The following is a 20081-nucleotide window of genomic DNA, read 5'->3' as shown; positions in this document are numbered from 1 at the left end:
CGGGGTCGTTGGAAGGAACCACACGCGATTGGAAGTGTTCTCGCGCTTGCAAAGGGGATCCCTGGGGAAGAACTAAGGCACCCGTTGGAAGCACTGAACAAGTTTATTCCCATACGATTAGACCCGCTCCCCGCGTCAGTCTGGCCGACCGTCCTGACCTTCGGAGGTCCCTAAGCCGAGCCGCTGCTTCCTTCCTCCAATAGTTATTTGATCCAACACCTGCTTTTGAATTCTTAGGACGCAAAAAGACTAACTTCTTATATTGAGCGCCCTCCAGCGGGCGCCAGGCCCTGTGCCGGCGCGGGGGATACACCAGGGGACGGACAGGCTCATCCTCGCCTTCGAGGAGACGACAGTCCGGGCAGGGAAACAAGCATTTAACAACGACTCGCACAATCACTTAAATACAACCGTGGTGAACCGCACAAGAGGGACACGCGGCGATCTGAGGGAATGACAAGGCTGACCTGGTCTGGAGCCCAGGAAGGGCGAGGATGGACCAGGCAGAGGGAACAGCGCTCTGGGACCCAGGGAGGGTGGGAGGCTATTGAAGAAAAGGATCAGCCGTAGGTGTGATAAGCATTGAGAAGAGGGCCGGAGAGAGCACGAGGCGGGCTTGAAGAGGTAAGCAGTGGCTGGAGCGCAGGGATACACAAGCCAGGACAAGAAGAATGGATTTTGCCTCTCGAGCACCCGTTTCTGTCCCAGAGGTCCCTGAGACTATTTCAGGGGGTATGCGAAGTTTGGGCTATTTTCATAACAATCGCAAACTGTTATTTGCCTTTTCATTCTCATTCTCTAAAAAACGTACAGTGTTTTCCTGAAGCTACATGACGTGTATTGACATCGTCCCCACAGCTAATGGAACGTGTGCTTGTGTCTTTCTGTGTATTAAATTGTTCTCAGTTTTAAGTTCTAGTACAATAAATATCTATAGTTTATAACCCACATAAGCAAAAGCTCTGTAGGGTCCTTGATAATTTTTAAGAGGTCCTGAGAACAAAAATTTTGATAACTGCTGCTCTAGAGCCCTAAGAAGGTGAATGTCTTTTGTCTTTTCAGAAAGCAGCTGCTCACTGGAGAGAGACTGGAGGGGGCACGAACCAAGGGTATACAATTTGGGGGAGTTACTACAGTGGCTCAGACCAGAGATGATGGTGGCTTCCCCAGGATGGTGGTGAGTTGGCCTCACTGTGTTTTCTGGAAGAGAAGTAAAAAGGAGGTGAGGAATTCGGGGCAGGGTGAAGTGCTCATGGTCAATCCAGAGACAAATGAACATCATGGGCACAGAGGATGGCAGATGATAGAGGCTAACATTTTCTATGTTTTAAGCCTGGCACTGTACCAAGTGCTTTTGCTCCTGCATCTTCCAGAGGAGATGCCCTTTCTCTTTTAATCATTCCAAGAGCCCTCTGAGGCTCTGCTGGCCAGAAGGGTAGCCACCACCCACTTGTGTCTGTTGAGCATTTGAAATGTGGCTAGTCCAAATTCAGGTGTGCTGCCAGTTTAAAATAAACTCCTGTTTTTGAGGACTTAGAATGGAAAAAACACTATAATTTCTTATACTGATGACATGTTGCCACGATAACATTTTGGATATATTAGATATCTCTTTACCTTTTTAAAGCAGTCCCTAGATTATATATTTAAATTTACGTATGTGGTTTGCATTATAATTCTATTGGACAGCACTGCCTAAGCAGTTTTTTTCCCCCTACACCCAAGGAAACTGAGGTGTAGCATGTTTGAGATGGCAGGATTTAATGCAGGTCTGTGTGAATTCCAAGTCTGGGTTCTGCCCACCAAGCCAGCAGCCTCCCTCCTGGGTGAGGAGTTGGGCAGAGGGGATAAAATGAGAAGGGAAAAATAAAGGAAGGTAGAGTGTTGTTACCTTTTCCACTGAATCCTTGGAAGTTCCCAGGTAGGCAGCTGTGGAGAGAAATTTAGAAGGGATGGGATGGGGCAGTAGAAGGGCAGAGGGATGGGTGTCAGACTTCTTCTGGGAGGAGGAAGAGAATGTCTGCCAGTCAAGGGTCCCAGCCTGGGTGGGACTTACACTCACCGGCCCAGCCCAGCACGTTGATGAGCCCAAGGAGGAGAAAGGCAGACAGGAAGAGGCCTACGCCATCCTCCAGAGAGGGCCCAGAGAGACCTGGCAGGCAGAAGGAGCAAGAATGAGTCTGAAATTCCCAGGCACCTCTCCCCACACCCCTCCCCATTTCTCCATATTTCAGGCTCTTACCAGCTACCTGCAGGGTTACCTCGGCGCTGCGCCCCAAGGCGGGCAGGCTGGGGTGGTGGACACGACAGGCATAGCGTGCCCCATGCTGCCCGGTGGTGACTGGGGGTGGCTGCAGGTGTGCAGAGAGGCTCACGGAGCCATCTGAGTGATGGCTTAGGGCAGAGAGCCATCTCTGCCCCTCGGCCTTCTGAAAGCGACCCTCTGGGCCACCCCAGAGCTCCCACTCCACCTCCAGGCCCTCGGAGGGGTAGAAGTGGGACACGAGGCAGAGCAGCTCCGGGGGTGCCTCCCTGGGGGCAGCCCATATAAGAGGTGCTGGTGTCAGGGTCACCTTGGGGGGCTCTGGGGAGAGAGTAAGAAAGCAGCATGAGGGAATCAATCTACACCGTCCTCTCTCAGAGGCCCTCAGTGTGCCCTCTGGCTTCCCCAATACTGAGGGGTTCGGGTTTTCTCCTCCCAGGATGGGGAACCTGCCATCTCTCCATTGGTGTTTCACAGGAATCTCCATGCCAAAGCCCCCATTCTCAGGGACCCCTACTCCCTCAGATTTGGGAACCTTCATCCCAAAGCCGCTCAGATTCCCAGGGACCCTCTACCATTGCCCCCCTGACTCTCAGGGACCCCCAATCTGTCTCCCTCTACTCACCCAGCACCCTTTTCTCCACCATCCTTCCCCCATCATGGTGTCCCCATAATCCCAGTGATCACCCTCTACCCACAGAGACCCCTGTCCCCTCACTCACTCTGTACGGCAAGCTCCAGGGTGGTCTGCCCTTGTAGGTATGGCAGGTGTACAGTAGCCAGATAGGTGCCCTCCTGGAAGGGCTGCACTGCAGGCAGCCAGAAGGTCCCATTTCCGGTCCACGGCCCCAAGGGCTCATCATCATCCCAAGCAGCAAATGCCACCGCCCCCTCTCGGGCAGCTGGCATTTGCCCACTCAGCCCAGGAGTTGCAGCCAGCATCAGGTGCCCCTTACCCAGGTGCTGGCGTCGCCATTCCAGCCCAAAGGGAGGGGGACCTGGGGCCAGAGAGGTAGCAGCCTTGGGGGTGGGGGGCGAGTAGGCGAAGCTCAGGTCCAGCAGGGCATCTTGTCCCAATCGGATGCGAGGGGTGGGGGTGTGAGTGAGGACAGTCAGCACAGCTGAGGAAGATGAGGAGAGGAAGGTGGGGAGGGGGAGAGGAAGAAAGAGAATAAAATAGAGAAATGGAGTTACGGGGGGGACTCGACTCTAATTTACCCACCCCTCTGACGACACCTCCTTTCTGACACTCACCATCTTCCAGCCCTCCCTGCAAATCCCCTTTGCCCTGGGACTGGGCGGGACCCAGTGAGACTCAGAGTGAGCAGAGAGGTCTCACGGTGAATAGAGGCAGTGAGTGGGTACAGCCCTTGAAGGCTGCTCGGAACACACAGCCCGTGCTGCACCAGCTCTGGGGTCAGCGGGATCTGAGTGTGCCCTGACACAACCTGAACCAGCCCACCAGCCTCCACGCCCACCTTTGAAGAGCCAGGCCCTTCTTGGTTTGCTGGTGAAGAAGTGATGATTCATGACTGTCAACCCTATGGTGCTATGCAGAGTATTTACTGACTCTGGAAGGTTCTGGCTCTAGACTAGACCTGAACACAGACATCTGTGATCTACTGAGGCAGTATATGCTGATTGAGTGCCTGGAGCCTGGCTGCCCTGGTTAATCCCCACTCTGCAGCTATTTATATGGCCTTGGAACAGTTACTTTACTCTTCACTTTCTGAATCTCCTGAATAGGGATAATAATGATGATAGTACCTATCCCATGAGGTTGTAGTGAAGGTTAAATCATTTAACACCTGCTACTCAGACATATGCAGTTCCTGATTCTGGATAACAAAGACATCTATATATGAAAGCTGCTTAGAACAGTGCCTGGAACACAGTATGACTACAAAAGCGTTTGGTGTGATTACAGCCAACCATCTGCCAGACAAATGTAACGTGCCCCAACTCAATAGCATCTCTAGAACATTTCCCCACTCGGCTCCAATGCCCATCTTACCTGCCTTGACCAATGATCACCACCAGCCCCCAGGCGCTAAAGGCAAGCATTTGGAGTCCCTAAGACTCCTTCTTCTAATTAATTCATTCAACTAATATTTATTGAGCACCTAGGATGTTCACGGTTGACGAGAGTGGTAAACAAGACAGGCAGCCCCTGCCTTCAAATTGTGTAGGAGACAGATTGCCAAATATAATGTGCTATGTGCTCTCCCCACCAGGCCCTAATTCTGTCTCCCAAATAGATCTTACATGTTTCCTACTCAAGTTCTTATCAATATACATTTGGACAATTACAACAGCCTCCTCTCAGGTCTCCCTATCCTCTATCAGTATCTCTCTCCCTTTCATTTCATCCTCCACACTGAAACCAAATAGCGTGGCTACAAATCTGATCTGGGCACTTGCCTGTTTAAAAATCCCAGCTACCTAGGAAGCCAGCAACTAAAGGCACACGCTGGAGCTAGATGGCCCGGGTTCAATTCCTAGCCCTGCTTCTTACAAGTTGTGTGTCCCTGGGCAAATTACCTAACTGCTCTGTGTCTCATATATCTTCATCTGTGACATGGGAATAACATCAGTACCTAGTTCTTACGGTTGTTGAGAGGAATAAATAAGATTATGCCTATAAAGTGCTTAGAACAGGAGCTGGCATATAGAAAATGCTTAGCTGTTACTATTTTCATTACTGTCATCATCATCATGATGGACTTGCTGGGTATCTTGGGAAAAGGACTTAATCTCTATTTTCCCCATTACTCCAATGATCTAATCCTTGCCACCTTTTGTAGGAATCAAGTAAAATAACAGGCTTTTGGAAAAATGGCACACACACACACACACACACACACACACACACACACACACACACACACACAAAACTCCTGATGGTTCACTATCATTTATAAACTCCAGCTTTCACAGTACTTGGTAATCCAGCCCATCTTTCCAGACTTCTCTTGCACCCTAAGAACCAGCCACATAGAATCCCTTTCTTGCGACCAGCAGAAACTCTAGTCACTGGGCTTTTCTTTGCTTTGGTTCGTTCGGTTTCTAATGTCCCTCCCCCATTTTCTCCAACATCTAACTACTTCATGTCCGTCAGATCTGTTCCACTGCCAGAAATGTCTGGGTCTTCCAGGTAGAAGTAATTTTTTTCTCTTGTGGTTATTTTTTTATTTTTTTTTTCTTTTGCGGTACACGGGCCTCTCACTGCTGTGGCCTCTCCCGTTGCGGAGCACAGGCTCCGGACGCGCAGGCTCAGCGGCCATGGCTCACGGGCCCAGCCGCTCCGCGGCATGTGGGATCTTCCCGGACCGGGGCATGAACCCGTGTCCCCTGCATCGGCAGGCGGACTCTCAACCACTGCGCCACCAGGGAAGCCTCTGTGGTTATTTTTATGTAATTTTTTTCTTTTTTCTTCTTTTGGCCATGCCACGGGGCTTACGGGATCTTAACTCCCCAACCAGAGATTGAACCCCAGGCCCTCAACAGTGAAAGAGCAGAGTCCTAACCACTAGACTGACAGGGAATTCCCTATTTTTTTTTTTTTTTTTTTTTTTGCGTTATGCGGGCCTCTCACTGTTGTGGCCTCTCCCATTGCGGAGCACAGACTCCGGACGCGCAGGCTCAGCGGCCCAGCCACTCCACATGTGGGATCCTCCCGGACCGGGGCACGAACCCGTGTCCCCTGCATCGGCAGGCGGACTCTCAACCACTGCGCCACCGGGGAAGCCCCCCCTTTTTTTGTGTAATTTTCAATCCTAGCTTCTAAGGCCTATAAGGTTAAACTTCTCTGAACTTCATGGGATTGTTTTTGTTCAACAGAGTAAAAAAAAGTAAGCAATTTCATTTAGTTTATTAAAATCCAAAAATACATTTTTGAACTGTAAGAATCAATCTGTAGGATTAATAAACAAAACCTAAAGGTTTTACAGTTCAACCTTAAGCTAACAGTGCTCTTTAATATGGGATTATGAAGCAATTTTAGACCTGCATCCCACAACCTGGACTCTGTAAAAATACAAATGTAAACACAACAGGGCCAGAACCTGTTGGTAAGGAAATTTCTACCTGTTTTGCAGCTTGTATTATATAGGCTTATGCTTTTCTGTTAAAAAGTGAATGGTAAAAACTATTATAAAATATTACTGGGGCTTCCCTGGTGGCGCAGTGATTGAGAGTCCACCTGCCGATGCAGGGGACATGGATTCGTGCCCCGGTCCGGGAAGATCCCACATGCCACGGAGGGGCTGGGCCCGTGAGCCATGGCCACTGAGCCTGCGTGTCCGGAGCCTGTGCTCCGCAATGGGAGAGGCCACAGCAGTGAGAGGCCCGCGTACTATATATATATATATATATATATATATATAAAACTGAAAAAATTTAAACCCAAATCTAATCAAGCCTCTAGTTCTAACTACCAATTTATAGGAAATATGGAGGGAAAAGGAACAAAGGAAATGACAGGATGAGGAAACAATTGGCCAAATATAGAATGTGGGAACTTCTACAGAACAAATGACAAATCAATAGCATTTAAAGGGGTGGGGCAATTACAAATAAAAGAGACTTAAGAGACAAAACTGGGACCTCCCTGGTGGCGCAGTGGTTAAGAATTCGCCTGTCAATTCAGGGGACAAGGATTCGATCCCTGGTCCAGGAAGATCCCACATGCCACGGAGCAACTAAGCCCATGTGCCACAACTACTGAACCTGCACTCTAGAGACCGTGAGCCACAACTACTGAAGCCCGCGTGCCTAGAGCCCATGCTCCACAAGAGAAGCCACCGCAACGAGAAGCCCGCACACCGCAATGAAGAGTAGCCCCCACTCACTGCAACTAGAGAAAGCCCGCATGCAGCAACGAAGACCCAAGGCAACCAAAAATAAATAAATTTTTTAAAAAAGAGAGACAAAACTGTTATAGACTGAATGTCTGTGGTTCTCCCTCCCCCAACCCCCCCAATTCAAATGTTGAAGCCTTAACCCACAATGTGGCTGTATTTGGAGATAGGGACTAGGAGGAGGTGATAAAGTTAATGAGGTCATAAAGGTAGGCCCTAACCTGATAGAGCTGGTGCCCTTATAAGAAGAGGAAGAAACACCGCAGCTCTCTCTCTCCCCTCCACGTGGGGACACAGCCAGAAGGCAGCCATCTGTAACCACAAGGGGAGAGTTCTCACCAGACAACAGCCCTGCTAGCACCTTGATCTTGGACTTGATCTTGGACTTCTAGCCTCCAAAACTGAGAAAATAAATTCCTGTTGTTTAAGCCCCCTGGTTTATGATATTTTGTTTTGGCAGCCCAAGCAGCTGCAACAACCAAATAGAATATATAGACCTCTTTTTTATCCTGACTGAAGCAAACAGACTGTAAAATAACATCATTGAGACAATCGGGAGAAATTTAATATGAGCCAGGAGTTAAATGATACTAAGGAATTATTGTTTGTTTTGTTAGGTATGATAATGCTATTGTGTGTGTGGGGGGGTTGTTAAAGTCCTTATATGATAGAGATGCTTACTGAAGTACTTATGAGTAAAATAATACGATGGGATATACTTAAAAATACTTCCAAAAAAGAACAGAAGTTTGGGGGAGGATAGGTAAAACAATTTGGTAAAATGTAATAACTATACAAGTAGATAATGGGTATATGGGGGGTTCATTTTACTGTTCTCTACTTTAGTGTGTCATTGAAACTTTCTATAACAATTTTAAAAGAACGATGAGAATTAAATACTATACACACAAGTATATTACAAAAGTATATTTCTCAAGAAACATTTTAGAGTATTTGACAACTAATTTGGTAAGAAATGAAGTATAAATGCATACTAGCAAAATTACTGATGATCTGTGACCCTGGAAAGAGTTCATTTTTAACTTTACATTGAAACAACAACTTTCACATTCTTAAATCCCTAATCAAGTAGGAATGCTTGAAAAGGAGGGCTGAACACAGCAACTAGTTTTCACCCCTGGTGGTGGGTGAGATGCAATAATTTTCTCTCCTGGGCACACGCCCATGGCTCCCTATCTGCACTTCTTTTATGGTCCAAGTCACTTTCTACTCTACAATTACCCAAGACAAATCTGATGGGAACCTTCCTGAGAGTAGACTCTACATCCGATCACCTTTGTGACCCTTAAAAGTAACCAAGGCCACCCAGAGGTTCTGATTTAATTCATCTGGAATAAAACTCAGATTTCAGTATAACCTCCAAAAGGATTCTTATTTGCAGCCTGGACTGAGAACTACTGGGCCCTAATTTATTCTTGGTGATAATAAATATTTAATCAGTGAATAAATTAACAAAGTGTCTCGCTTGATTTTTACAACAATGGGAAGGCAGATGGGAAATAACCATCCACATTTTACAGTTGGAAAAGCATATTCAGAGAGAAAAGGACATTCTCACCCCACCTTGTGAAGCCAACAGCCTGGGAAATATTCCTACCCACTAGAGAGAGCTACTGTCCCCACAAGGAGCAGTTTGCCTCTGCCCCTGCCCACAGCGAGGTCTGGGGACTAAGAATGGAGGTGTAGGCAGATGTGAGGGTTTCAGGGTGGGTGCTGAGCCCCGTGGGTGATTCTCTCTCAGTGATGAGGGTGGCAGGGAGAAGGTACTGGGGAAGGGAGGGTGTAGGGCTCGGCTGGGGTTGACCAGCCGGTCAGGCTGTATTGTTTCCATAAAATCGCACAAGACTGAAGGAAGCCGAGGACTCTGTTAATATCCTACCTACCCTCTCGAGAAGACCTCCGAGAAATCCCAAATCCCGGTCATATCTTCCCCATTCTTGCTTTATCGGCCCACTCCCTCCCTGCGCCCCAGCCCAGCAAGGTGCCCGACCCCTGGGCCTCAAACTGCGTCACACAATGCAGTAAGTGGCCCTTGCAGCGGGAAGCATTAGATCTGCCGCTTCCCTTCCACGCACTCAAGCCCACCATTCGGTGACCACAGAGTCAGGGCATCATCACGCGCCATAGGGAAGGGTCTGTCAAGGGAGGTCGACGCGCTAGAGCTCAAGAGCCTGCGCTTTGCTGGTTGCCGCAGTGCCGGATGTGGGCGCGGGTGGGGCGCGAAGGCTGTTTTTTTAAACTGGGTGAACCGCAAATGTGGGGGAGCCTAGCAAGATCTAGGAGGAAAGGTGCAAAAGTTCCTGTTTCTGAGACCCTCCCAACTCTGTCGCCTAGCGAGTTTCTTAAGGTCGGGTGTCAGGAACCCCCGCCTGGCTCCAAAGCCCCGCCCCAAACCGCACTTTTGTTTAAACTAGGCTGGGACTAGAAGAACCGGTAGAGACATCTTAACTTCAGCTGAACTGCCTCGATTTATAAATAAAGAAACTGAGACCCGACTAGGGAAATGACTCGCTCAAGTCCACATAGCGAGTTAACGGCTGATCTGGACCCTTAGAATCTACCCGTTTATCTCTACTTCCCCTCGGTAGCTACCTGTTGCCATGGTGATGAGAGCAGGCTCCGGCTGAGGCTCGGACTGTGGTCGAAGGAGGCTGGAGAGGCTGAGGACCGGGCTGGACATGCTGACCATGAGCCACCTCCCATCCAGGGCCCGCGGGCAGCTCTGCTCCGGGGTCAAGCCGCTGAGCCAGATCGCCGAGGCAGGAAGCGGGACGTAGTGGCTCATTTCGCAGCGTGGCGCGGGGGCGTCCCGCGGGTATCGCCTGAAGGCGGCCAGGAGGGTGCCCGCGGGGTCTGTGAGCACAGAGAAGTTGCTGCAGTAGAATCTCCGCCAGGAAAGGGGAGGGGAGAGCAGCGTCCAGGGAATTTTAAAGGTACAGACTACCCGGTAGCGAGAGATTTAAAAGTGATCCAGTTTCATTTTACAGAGGGGGAAACTGAGGCCCGAGGTCACTGTGAGACCTAAAGAGCAGGGGGTTTCGGTGGAGGCGACAGAGTTGGGAGCGAGTCCAGCATGACTCACCATGCACTTTGAGGTAGCGCTCTGGGTCGAGGTCCGGCCGGGGAGGTGGGCTCTCCGAGCTCTGGCGCAGCAGCAGTGCAGAGGGTTTCTTGGACAACCGGCCCCCGCCCGCATCCTCCACGAACCAGCACTCTATCACTGCGGGTCCCGCCGAGACGACGGTCGCCGTGCCTGGGGGGTATGGGCGCGAGTGAGGGGACGGCCCCAACGTCAGGTGACCCGACCTCCTCCACCCCACCCCCAGACGTGGTGGCAGTCACCTCCCACCGCTTCCCTAGGCTAAGAGTCGCGGGGTTCGCTCACCCAGAGCCACAGCGAGGAGCAGGGACAGAGGCTTCATGGCGCCGCGATCTTCTCAGCTCCGAAGCCGGCTTTCCCCCTTTAACTTTCACTTTCACTTTCCTCCAAAGGCCGGCAGGAGGGGCGGAGGAAATCTCCGCTCCGGCTAGGGGAGGGCTCGGGGGAGGCAGGTGCTTCCTCCGCCGGCTGGGCAGGGATCCCGGAACATCCTCTCCAGTTCTGATCTGGGGAACTCAGCCCCGCCCAGCCCTCCTGAACCACCCAGCACCACAGAGTCCGGGAGCCTTCCCACACCAGAGGCACCCCCTCCTGTCCACCCCAACCCCGAATCCACTTCCCTGAGAACCCTTACTCCACCTTCCCCGACCTGGGCCAGGTCCCCAGCAAACACATAGGGGTTGTCGGGAAGGCAAATGAAATGACCAATAAATATTTTAATCACCGTTTAAAAAAAATAAGATTTAAAATAAAACCCTTGTACTCCTACGACTTACTCCTTGTCTCCACTCCCCCACTCCCCAGTGAGAATGGAGGTGGGGGACCCCCAAGGTGGAGGAAGAGGGATTAGGGTAGAAATAAGGGGCACATCCTTTTGGGGGGCAGGGTATGTTCTAGGACAAGGGTGGGGCTCAAAGTCCTGGTCCCCACAACTACGCAAACACAGACTTCAGGTACAGACTACAACCACCTGACCCTCGACCCAGCGACTCCAGGATGCTCAACAAGTCCCCTCTCCCTCCCTCCCCCCCACCACTTGCACCCTACTCGGGAGCTGGGGCTTCAGTGTACCCATCTGAAGGGAAGGAAGGGCTGAGTTCCGGTGATACTTTAGGGAGGAGGGGCTGAGGAGTAGAAAGGGGTGGCCCATGGTGCGAGGCGGTTCCCTCTCCAGAATATATACAAGTCCATAGAGATAGGAAGACAGTAAGTGTGTTGGGAGATCACCTACGGGCCACAGCGCCCCTGGCTAGTGATCCCTAATCCCTCTTCCCGGAAAGCTACCCCCAGTAGCTCGCCTCTTCAGTTTGCTCCTCCGCCCCCACTGAAGCCCATCTCCACCTTGTGGACGCTGGGCGGGGACCAGACCCGTCGACTGGACGGGGGCGTGGCCCCACTCGCCTCGTCGCCGCTGCCCCCGCCGCCGGGGGACTCTCTCTTGGGCTGCAAGGCTGGCCCGGTGGTCCCCCCGGGTCCGGGTCCGGCCCCGCCCCCGCCGCCTAGGCGGTGCCGGCGCTCACAATGTCCCCGATGGCGCATGAAACTGTCTCGCCACATGAACTTCTTGGCGCAGACGCCGCACTCGTAGGGCTTGAGGCCTGTGTGTGTCTTCATGTGCTCTGTCAGGTGATGCTTCATCTTGAACTTTTTGTTGCACACGGGGCAATCAAAGGGCCGCAGGTTGAGGTGCATGTTCACATGGCGATCTCGCATGCTCTTGTGGGAGAAGGCCTTTCCGCAGTGGCACAGAAAGATCTTATTTCCATCCCCACTGCCTGTCCCTCCAGGAGTCCCGCCGGTGCCACCCGGCATGCCCAGGGCCCCTGCCGATGTGCTCCCCAGGGTCACTGCCCCATGTTCAGCTTGGTTCCCTGGTGGCTGGCCTGGAGCCTGTGAGGAGGAGGAGGAGGATGAAGAGGATGGGAAGACCAGGATCTGGTTGCCTTGCATGTCCAGTGGAAGCAGGGGCCTCGAAGGATGGGAGGGAGCATAGGAGGAAGGGGTTGGTCCCCCTGAATCATCAAGCCCTGCCCCAGGACCCCCACCTTCATAGGGGCCAAAGTCATTGGAGGACTCACAGAAATTGACCTGCTCCTCTCCCTTGTCTGGAGGCTCAGACAGGGTCCGGACGTCACTTATGCTAAGGGTAGCCTCAGATCCTCCCCCTGGTGGCACCCCGGAGCCACCCCCCAGCTCTTCATCTTCATCATCTTCACAGGTCAACACCAAGTCTTCCTCCTCCTCATCCTCTTCCAGGTCTGGGTCTTGGGGAACGAGGGGCGCTGGTGCTGGGCAGTTTCCACCCCGTTTCACATATACCCAGTGTTTCTGCGGCACAATGCTGGGGGGTGCGTAGGTGGGCCGGCGGAGCCCAGCCCCAGGGACCACTGCACCCCTCCCATCCCCACCGTCATCACACAGCTCATCTGCCTCCAGCAGCAGCTTCCCAGAGGTAGCCCCCCCACTGCCAACCACAGGGGCGGGGAATACAGGGCCACCTCCTTGACGCTCCCTACTGCCCACTGCAGAAGCTGCAAAAGCCTCCTGGGAGGAAGATGAGAAATCAGTGGACTCCCGAGGGCTGAAATAGTTGCTGCTGCTGGGGGACTGATTCTCACTGGCCCGGCTGGAGGCATGGAAGCGTACGGATCCCACAGTGGCAGGGGCCACGGTGCCCCCACTCCCTGAGGTGACCCCAGCACCAGGGACAGTGACCGATGTGGCTGCAGCAGTGGTGATGGTGGTGGTGGTGGCTGCGGCCCGGCCCTCTCGGAGGAGTTCAGTGCACTTATCCACGATGTGCCACATTTGGAGCACAGACCCCACTGTGAGGAAGTTGACAATGTCAGCAGCGGCCATGCTGAGGCGACCAGTATAAGCTGAAGCCAAGACAGTCTCGAAGGCGCCTGGGTCCATGACGCTAGGCAGCGAGATGGAGGTCATGCCCTTGAGTAGGACCTGGTCGTGGAAGTAAGGGGAAGAGGCAGCCAGGACAGCACGATGAGCCCTGAACTCCCGTCCCTGCACTCGGATGGACACATCACAGAGCTGGCCCTGCAGCCGCTGCTGATTGAGAGACTCCAAGAGGGCACTGGTCACCTCGGGGAAGGACACGTGCACTACTGCCGCTGCAGGCAGGGGCAGTGGTGGTGGGGCCAGCGATAGAGGCAGGGGGAGTGCTGCCCCGCTGGGAGACAGGGGAGATGGCTCCATGGTGTGGAGGGAAGGGGTACCCCCCCAGCCACAGGAACAAGGGAAGGAGGAGGGCGGCCGGGGGGGTCTCTGGAAAGAAAGAGAGAAGAATGATAACAACCCATAATGACACAGCCCTTTACAGTTTAAAAACATGTTCACACATTATCTGAGTAACTGCCCACAGTGACACTATAAGGTAGGTATTCCTTTCAACTCCATTTGACAGATGAGGAAACTGAGGCTCAGAAAGATTAAGAGATTATCCAAGGTTACACCATTAAGTGGCAGCACCCACAAATGCAGGTGTCCTAACTCCAAATCCAGTGATCTTTCCTTGGACGTTACAGAAATAAGGTGCTCTTGGGGAGTGGGGTGCCTCCCCTCAGAAATTCCCATTTGCCTGAGAACCTGACTTTCCAAAATTTACCTTTCTGGGGTTTTGTACCCTTTTCTTGGGAGGGGGGCAGGTTGGCTCTGGTGTTGAAAACCACCCCTCTCTCCACTTCCCTTTAGGCCGTGCCCCCCCCACCCCACGGCTCTCTCGCAGGCCACGCACCTTGCCCCCAGTTATCCCCAACCCCGCCCATTTAGGCCCCGCCCACCTCAAGACCCGCCCATGGCTTTTGGGCTCCGCCCCTTATCTACCCCCGCCCACATCGGACCCCGCCCCCTTCTGCTCCGCCCCAAGCGCTACTTCGACCTCCTCTCCCACCCGGAAGGCGCCCCCCAACCCCGCGCGTCCCCGCTTACCGGGCCGCGCGCCCCCGGGCCCCCCCGCCCCTCACTCGGCGGCCAGAGCCGCAGCCTGGGCCCCTCCCGCCGCCATCTTGCGCCGACTCCCTCCGCCCTCCGCCTCCGCTCCGCCTCCCGCCCCTCAGGCTTTAAAGGCACAGGCGGGAACCCCGCCCGACCCGCTGGGCAATACTCGGCCGACTCGGCCACTTCTCCTTTAAAGAACAGCTTCTTCCTTCCACCTTAAGGGTACCAGGTCTCTTTCCGCCGCTGAGGACGCAGGACTCGGTTCGGCCGAAGTTCTCATTCCCCTTTAATTCGGTAAGCCTGCCTCTTCCCATTGGCGATGGGTCTAGGCCGTCGCTGCCTGGGCTCCGCCCCTGAGCTGTGGCCATTAGCGGGTTTGCGGGATCTAATCGCCCCGGTCTCCCAGCTTCTGACAGTCCCCCTGAAACCCCGCCCCCTACCTCCGGGCCTGGATTGGCTAAATAACCTTGAGTCGGCCCGTGATTGGCCTTTTTACTGCTACCGCTCGAAGTGAGAAAGTAAAGCGCGTTCAGGAGGCTGAAGTACATTTTTTCAGCGCCTGGCAGAGAGCAAGGAGAAGGCCTGAGGGCGAGAAAAACTCCGCGAGAGGCGTGCTGAAGGCAGCTGGAAAGGGCAGATCCAGGGCTATCCCAGGGGAACGGCTAACCCTGAGCCAGAGAACAGCTCATGCCAATCACCAGCTGGTGAGAGCAGGACAAGGAAAAGACAGGAATAGAATAAGAAAAGAACTTTATTGTTTATTAATGTTTCTGTGTAAAACTTAAGCTTTTTTTTTTTTTTTTTAAAGAAACCACCAAAAGGCGATTAGCTCAGTCCATCCCTTCCTCAGTCGTCTGGTTCCCACCGTCCTCCAAATACTATCCCAAAACATTTTGGAGGCAGGGAGGAGGGGGAGGCAGTTAATCAGAGTCTGAGAGCACGATGATCTCCTCTGGATCGCACTGTGTGGCCACACTCATCTGCAGGGGAGTGAGAGACAGAGTCAGAGAGGTCTGGAACACAGCGGACGAGAAGCCAAGGGAAGGACTTATCAGAGATCAAAAACTGGGGTGGGAAGAGAGAGGAGGTGATGAGTGCAGCAGACAGAATACCCCAAACTGAACAATGAAAGAGAATGAAGTCAGGAAACACAGCCTCCCCCTCTTACCTTAAAAGTACCAGGTCTGGAGGGTTGTGATTGTGGGGTGTCGAACAACCGGGCTGGAAATGGGCTACAGAGGGAGCTGGTCACCAGGCCGTGGCTAGGAGAATCCACCCTTGTGGAGGAATCGGCAACTGGAGCCATGGAAGCCAAGGGGGAAGGCGGGCTGGGCAGAGTATGTGTCTTCTCATGCACTGCCCTTTGCCTTTCCACATAGCTAGAGACAGAAACATATGTGGGTGGAAGGGTATGTGGAGACTGAGGATGGAGGGGGAGCTCCAGTTTCTCCTCGCAGACTCCGTTCCACAGTATTCCTCTCAGAAAGCCCCCGCAGTCCCTCCTTGGCTTCCCTCTTTCTCCTCCTTATTGCTGTTACCTCTTTCCTAATGGCCCGGCTTCTGTTTGCTTCTCCTTCCGAGATTTCTTGTGGGGAGGACTGGAATCTCCCCAGGTGTGAGGAGAGATGCCTCCGTTGAAGGAAGTGGAGGTGACCATGGCTGCTCCATTCTCCAAGACAGTGGTGAGAGGGTCTTCTGATTGCTTCCTGGAAGAGGAAACGTCCCTCTCCTCAGGGGAAGGAGTAGTATCCAGGGGCAAGGCTTCAATCTCTAGCTCAAAGAGCTGAGACATAGGGCTCTCCTCCTCCAGGGGCAACTCCTCGAGGTGCTCTCCACTGCTTTCAGCAACTACGCTGGAGGGGGCCGGGGGCTCTTCTGCCAGTGAAGATGGTGACACTGTGAGTCCTTTGTTTTGCTGCTCCCCCAACGACCCGCTGATCCCTTTGCGAGGTTCCAGGTTCTTTTCAGTGGAGATCTGTAGTGGGGACATGGGGCTCTTATCTCCATCCTTCCCTGGAAAAGAAGAAAAGAGGGGAGGGGTAGCAAAAGAACTAGGGGAAAGAAAACTGCTGAGAGGACACTAGGAGTAAGAGGAAGAAGGGAAGGATCTCAAACGGGGCTCATGCCCAACAGAGTAGAGGGAACCGACAAGAATACTGTTTCCTTGACATACCTGCTTCCTCGTCCTCCTCCTCCTCCTCCTCCTCCTCCTCTTCATCGTCCCCCTGACCTTCCTGCATCTGTTCCAGATCCTCCTCTTCTTCGGAATCTGTGGCCTCCTCGTCTTCCTCCTCATCTTCCTCTCCCTCCTCTTCCTCCTCCTCCTCATCACTTTCCTCATCTTCATCATCGGTCTCAGCCTTGGAGGTGGTAGGGCACTCCTGGGATGCCATCCCACTAGGGCCCTGCAGGGGACAAAGGAGTTTCTCTATGGAATCCCTTGCCCCAGAGGGGCTGCTTCTTGCATTCCTTCTGCACACGCCATGATCAGTCACCACGTACTCCCTCCTGGCCAGTGCAGTGGAAGGACAAGGTCTCTCTGAAGGGTGTATTCCCTTCCATACCTCACCAGAATCCAAGGAGGCTTTGGAGGGGTCTGCAGAGTGGGAAGGGGTGGCTTGGGGGAGCCGCGCTCTTCTCTTCTGTCTCTCGCCCTCCTCGCTCTTGTCTTGCATCATTGCATACTTGGAGATGACCTCATCCAGCCGTCTCATAGCCAAGCTCCGGTTCTCCCGCAGGCGCCGAGCCAGGGCAGGATCTGACAGTGCGGGATCAATGCCTATGTGGGAAGATATAAAGTCAGTGTACTCACCCAGAACCCTAGAAGAAGGGACTAGAGAGACACCCCCTCCACCACACACCTGACGAATGAGGGTTACCAAGGAGCATCTCACTAATGCCTACCTGGCCTATAGTCATCTGTGAGGTGACAGCCAAAGTTGTAGATGAGATCAAGGTGGCGACGCTCCTGTAACCTGATGCCCACATCTCGGAAGGCATCCTGAGCCATGAGCTGAAGCTGCTGTCGGGGGAGGCCAAGGCTGTGCCGAGCAGCTGCCTTCTCTACAGCCCGCAGTACGTCTCCATAGTCAGGGAAGGTATCAGGCCCTGGCTTGTTGATGAGCCGCTCAATGCGCCTGTTGACCTCTGGGTAGCGGGTACCACGGTAGGGGATGCGCTGCTCTATGACCCGGCCTGTCAGTGAAGAGCAGTCTTTCAGCTCACACAGCCGCCCAAAGAGGCGGATCAGCTTACGCTTCAACCTCGCCTCCTGCAGGTAAGTGGAGTCTGGGTCATCCAATTCTGAGAGATCCAACTCCTTTTCCTGCAGCCGCCGGATCTCTGCCACGTAGAGTGCCAGCAGCTGCTCCAAGCGCTGGATCTGCCGCCGGGAACCATGGGTCCTTGCGGCCTCAGAGGCAGTGGTCTCAGCACTTGTGGGGTCCAAGGAGGGGTCTGCGGGAGGGTTATTCCCAGAGGGCTCACTAGAGGTGGTGGCAGCAGGGGCCAGGTTCAGCTTCTTCTTGGCTGAGTGGGCCTTGAGAACAGTGCAGAGCTCATTAATGTAGACATAGAGCTTAGCTGGCCGGCTCTGGGCCCGAGAGAGGACCCGAGAGAGGATGTTGCAGAACTCCGCCGAGGCCAAAAACAGAGAGTGGGCCCGCTGCTGCCGGTTATAGAGGAACGGGACCACCTCAGGGTGGTCCGCCGTCTGCGTCTTACACAGTTCAAGGAACTGGAAGGTTCAGGAGAAAAAGGGAGGGGGAAAGAGACAAGGGATGGGATTGAGAGAAAGAAGGTGAGGTGGGGTTAGTGGGGAAGAAAGGACAGGAGAGCCAGTCAGCCATCCCCCTCCCTGGGGTACGAGAATCTTCTCCCCTAAAGCTCACCTCTTCAAACAGCTTCTCATTCTCCAACTTGTAGCATTTCTTGCCGCCCGAACTACTGCTTCCTCCAGCCCCATGGGGCTGAGAGGAGCCAGGGGCTTCTGCCCTGGGTGAGGCCGGATTGGGGGGTGGGTGGGAGGGCCCTGGCAGAGCAGCTGCTTCATCTTCATCATCATCATCCAGCACGATGATGCTGTTAGCGGTGGCCATGGGGGATCAAATCCCCCGGAGGGAGGAAGTGTTGGGGATTTCGTAATTCCTGCTGGAAGGGGATGGGGCCTCAGACAGAGCCCCTCCAGCATAGCCCCATCCCTTCATCTCACACATTTTTCAGTCTTCTTGGGTTTCAAAACACCCAGCCATGCCCAACAGTGTCCTCACTGCCTATCTTCAGCAACCATTAGTACCATATGTTTTTCGGGCCCTTTACTATGGGAGCCCCAAACCATCAGAAAACCTTAAGTCCCACCCCCAGCTCCACCCCTCACGTCGATATCCGGTCTTTCAGTTGCATTTCCCCACTATTTCTCATAGTTGGCAAGTTGATTCTTCCTCTCAACCCCTGGACGACCTCTCACATTGCACTCCAGATTTCCTTGACATCCCCTCGAACAGATACCACACCCCCGCTGGCACCACCTCAGGTGTTTTCCCCTTTCGTTCTCACACACATCAAATCCACACCCTCACTCCATCCTGAAGGTTCACCCCAACTCCGAGACTCTCTGAGGCGAAGAAGGTTCCCTCCCAACAATCCATCCCCCTTTCTCCTACTTAAATTATCTCCATATTCCACCCTCTGATGGCTCTCCTCAAACCGGGGCGTTAGGTTGGAGATATTTCACCTCAAGTCCCCCTCCCTCTCACCCCACCCTAATTTTCCCCATTCTCTTTCTGGGACCTGTAACCGATAGTGAGCCCCACACTGGGCTCTCCTGCTTCCACTCAGATTCCAGCCCTGAGTCCGGTCCTTCCCCTAGATGAGCTTCCCGCCAAGTACCCCTCCCCCAGTTCAGCCCCCGGCCGCCCCACTCCCCTTCAGGGATAGGAAGGAAGGTACCACAGCTTGCCCCTCAGACTCAGCGCCCGGAACCCCCCAGTACCTGTCCCTCGACATTCCCGCCCCCGCCTTCGCTCCCCGCACCGTCCGGCCCCCACCTCAGAAACAGTCTCTCGAGAAGACCCTCGCCGCTGATCTCAGAACCTCGCACGGTTCCCTCCGTCTTCCTTCCCCCTCCCACCGCAGGCCCTACTCCGGACCGGAAGCCGCGGAGTTTCCGGCTACAGGCACCTAGGTGCGGCCATATTGTCGTACGGAATCCAGTCCGCCCCCCCCCCCCCCCCCCCCCCGGCCCCCGGTGGCCGGAAGTGACGGTGGACCCGCCCCGCGAGGGCTTCTAATGCCGCCCACATAGTCTGCGGCTCCCTTCCCCCTGACCTGCAGGGGACGGAATTGTCCCATCCGGGCGTCCCAAATGCTTGGAGGACGCCATTTTGCCGTACGGCACTGGCTACGCCCGGATTGGGGCGCGCCGCCAGTGGAGCTCTTTTCACCCGGTGCTTCTGCCACTCCGCCAATCAGAAACTTCCCGCATCCTGGCCCAGCTGCCGGCGAGTTGCGTGCCGGGAGGACTGAGCCACCTGTCCAAGCAGGGGAGGGGGGAACGGAACAGGGCAGCTGAGGAATCGGCCCTCCAAGGCTGCACAAGGGTGCACGGAAGGGCGGGAATCTCTTAAGAGGGAAATAAAACCTTTTCCATCCACTGGGCTATTGACAAGCCTTCTGGCGCTGCTTTCCTACCTGCCAGGTACCAGTTTCCACGGCTTAATCGAATGTGCTTGTCATTCCTTTCTATGGGCTGTGCGCTCCCTTGTCGCTGTCCAGAAGCTATTTCTACATCCAGTTGCCTACATCTCCCAATCTTGAAGTCATAACACATGCATACAAATGAGCACAACACACTGTACAAATGTGTTATTATTACTGCTATTGTTGT

At 53.7% G+C, this 20081-nt stretch overlaps 3 protein-coding genes across 9 annotated transcripts; all 3 read right to left on the bottom strand.

Annotated features, from left to right (window-relative positions):
• Window positions 1-84: 84 nt before the first annotated feature.
• On the bottom strand, window positions 85-10794 carry TAPBP (TAP binding protein). 4 transcript variants are annotated; one of them, XM_067753401.1, is made up of 8 exons: window positions 10529-10794; window positions 10226-10396; window positions 9736-9996; window positions 2986-3384; window positions 2243-2584; window positions 2057-2152; window positions 1892-1929; window positions 1038-1200 (listed from the first exon to the last, which is right to left on the bottom strand). In XM_067753401.1, exons 1-8 carry the CDS (start codon window positions 10563-10565, stop codon window positions 1189-1191), a joined length of 1356 nt encoding a protein of 451 aa, XP_067609502.1. In that variant the 5' UTR covers window positions 10566-10794; the 3' UTR covers window positions 1038-1188. The 4 variants fall into 4 exon arrangements, with proteins under 4 accessions (XP_067609501.1, XP_067609502.1, XP_067609503.1 ...); XM_067753402.1 differs by having other exon boundaries at window positions 2063-2152; XM_067753400.1 differs by lacking the exon at window positions 1892-1929 and having other exon boundaries at window positions 85-1200; window positions 2063-2152.
• Window positions 10795-10939: 145 nt separating this feature from the next.
• ZBTB22 (zinc finger and BTB domain containing 22) lies at window positions 10940-14603 on the bottom strand. 2 transcript variants are annotated; one of them, XM_067753397.1, is made up of 2 exons: window positions 14413-14603; window positions 10940-13525 (listed from the first exon to the last, which is right to left on the bottom strand). In XM_067753397.1, exons 1-2 carry the CDS (start codon window positions 14563-14565, stop codon window positions 11546-11548), a joined length of 2133 nt encoding a protein of 710 aa, XP_067609498.1. In that variant the 5' UTR covers window positions 14566-14603; the 3' UTR covers window positions 10940-11545. The 2 variants fall into 2 exon arrangements, with proteins under 2 accessions (XP_067609498.1, XP_067609499.1); XM_067753398.1 differs by lacking the exon at window positions 14413-14603 and adding an exon at window positions 14189-14288.
• A 327-nt stretch (window positions 14604-14930) lies between these two features.
• Window positions 14931-19398, bottom strand: DAXX (death domain associated protein). 3 transcript variants are annotated; one of them, XM_067753391.1, is made up of 8 exons: window positions 19243-19398; window positions 18088-18346; window positions 17102-17933; window positions 16762-16976; window positions 16371-16602; window positions 15736-16210; window positions 15366-15576; window positions 14931-15177 (listed from the first exon to the last, which is right to left on the bottom strand). In XM_067753391.1, exons 2-8 carry the CDS (start codon window positions 18292-18294, stop codon window positions 15118-15120), a joined length of 2232 nt encoding a protein of 743 aa, XP_067609492.1. In that variant the 5' UTR covers window positions 18295-18346; window positions 19243-19398; the 3' UTR covers window positions 14931-15117. The 3 variants fall into 3 exon arrangements, with proteins under 3 accessions (XP_067609492.1, XP_067609494.1, XP_067609493.1); XM_067753393.1 differs by having other exon boundaries at window positions 18088-18343; window positions 19243-19396; XM_067753392.1 differs by lacking the exon at window positions 19243-19398 and having other exon boundaries at window positions 18088-19197.
• Between the last annotated feature and the right edge of the window lie 683 nt (window positions 19399-20081).

The sequence above is a fragment of the Pseudorca crassidens genome, chromosome 10 (genome assembly GCF_039906515.1).
Source record: "Pseudorca crassidens isolate mPseCra1 chromosome 10, mPseCra1.hap1, whole genome shotgun sequence".
Classification (NCBI taxonomy): Eukaryota; Metazoa; Chordata; class Mammalia; order Artiodactyla; family Delphinidae; genus Pseudorca; species Pseudorca crassidens.
The sequence above is the reverse complement of the archived record's forward strand: the minus strand, read 5'-3'. Positions and strand labels throughout refer to the sequence as shown.

What these genes read in the sequence shown, in the direction of transcription:
- TAPBP (XM_067753400.1), bottom strand. Translation starts at nt 10,565, where the DNA reads ATGAAGCCTCTGTCCCTGCTCCTCGCTGTGGCTCTGG. An exon ending in CCTGGAGCTTGCCGTACAGA is followed by an intron (nt 2,585 to 2,985) that starts GTGAGTGAGGGG and finishes CTCTCTCCCCAG; the next exon opens with AGCCCCCCAAGGTGACCCTG. An exon ending in GGTAACCCTGCAGGTAGCTG is followed by an intron (nt 2,153 to 2,242) that starts GTAAGAGCCTGA and finishes TCTGCCTGCCAG; the next exon opens with GTCTCTCTGGGCCCTCTCTG.
- ZBTB22 (XM_067753397.1), bottom strand. Translation starts at nt 14,565, where the DNA reads ATGGCCACAGCTCAGGGGCGGAGCCCAGGCAGCGACGGCCTAGACCCA. An exon ending in AGAGACCTGGTACCCTTAAG is followed by an intron (nt 13,526 to 14,412) that starts GTGGAAGGAAGA and finishes CTTTCTTTCCAG; the next exon opens with AGACCCCCCCGGCCGCCCTC.
- DAXX (XM_067753391.1), bottom strand. Translation starts at nt 18,294, where the DNA reads ATGGCCACCGCTAACAGCATCATCGTGCTGGATGATGATGATGAAGAT. An exon ending in ATGAGAAGCTGTTTGAAGAG is followed by an intron (nt 17,934 to 18,087) that starts GTGAGCTTTAGG and finishes TGAACCTTCCAG; the next exon opens with TTCCTTGAACTGTGTAAGAC. An exon ending in GGAGGAGGACGAGGAAGCAG is followed by an intron (nt 16,211 to 16,370) that starts GTATGTCAAGGA and finishes CTTCTTTTCCAG; the next exon opens with GGAAGGATGGAGATAAGAGC.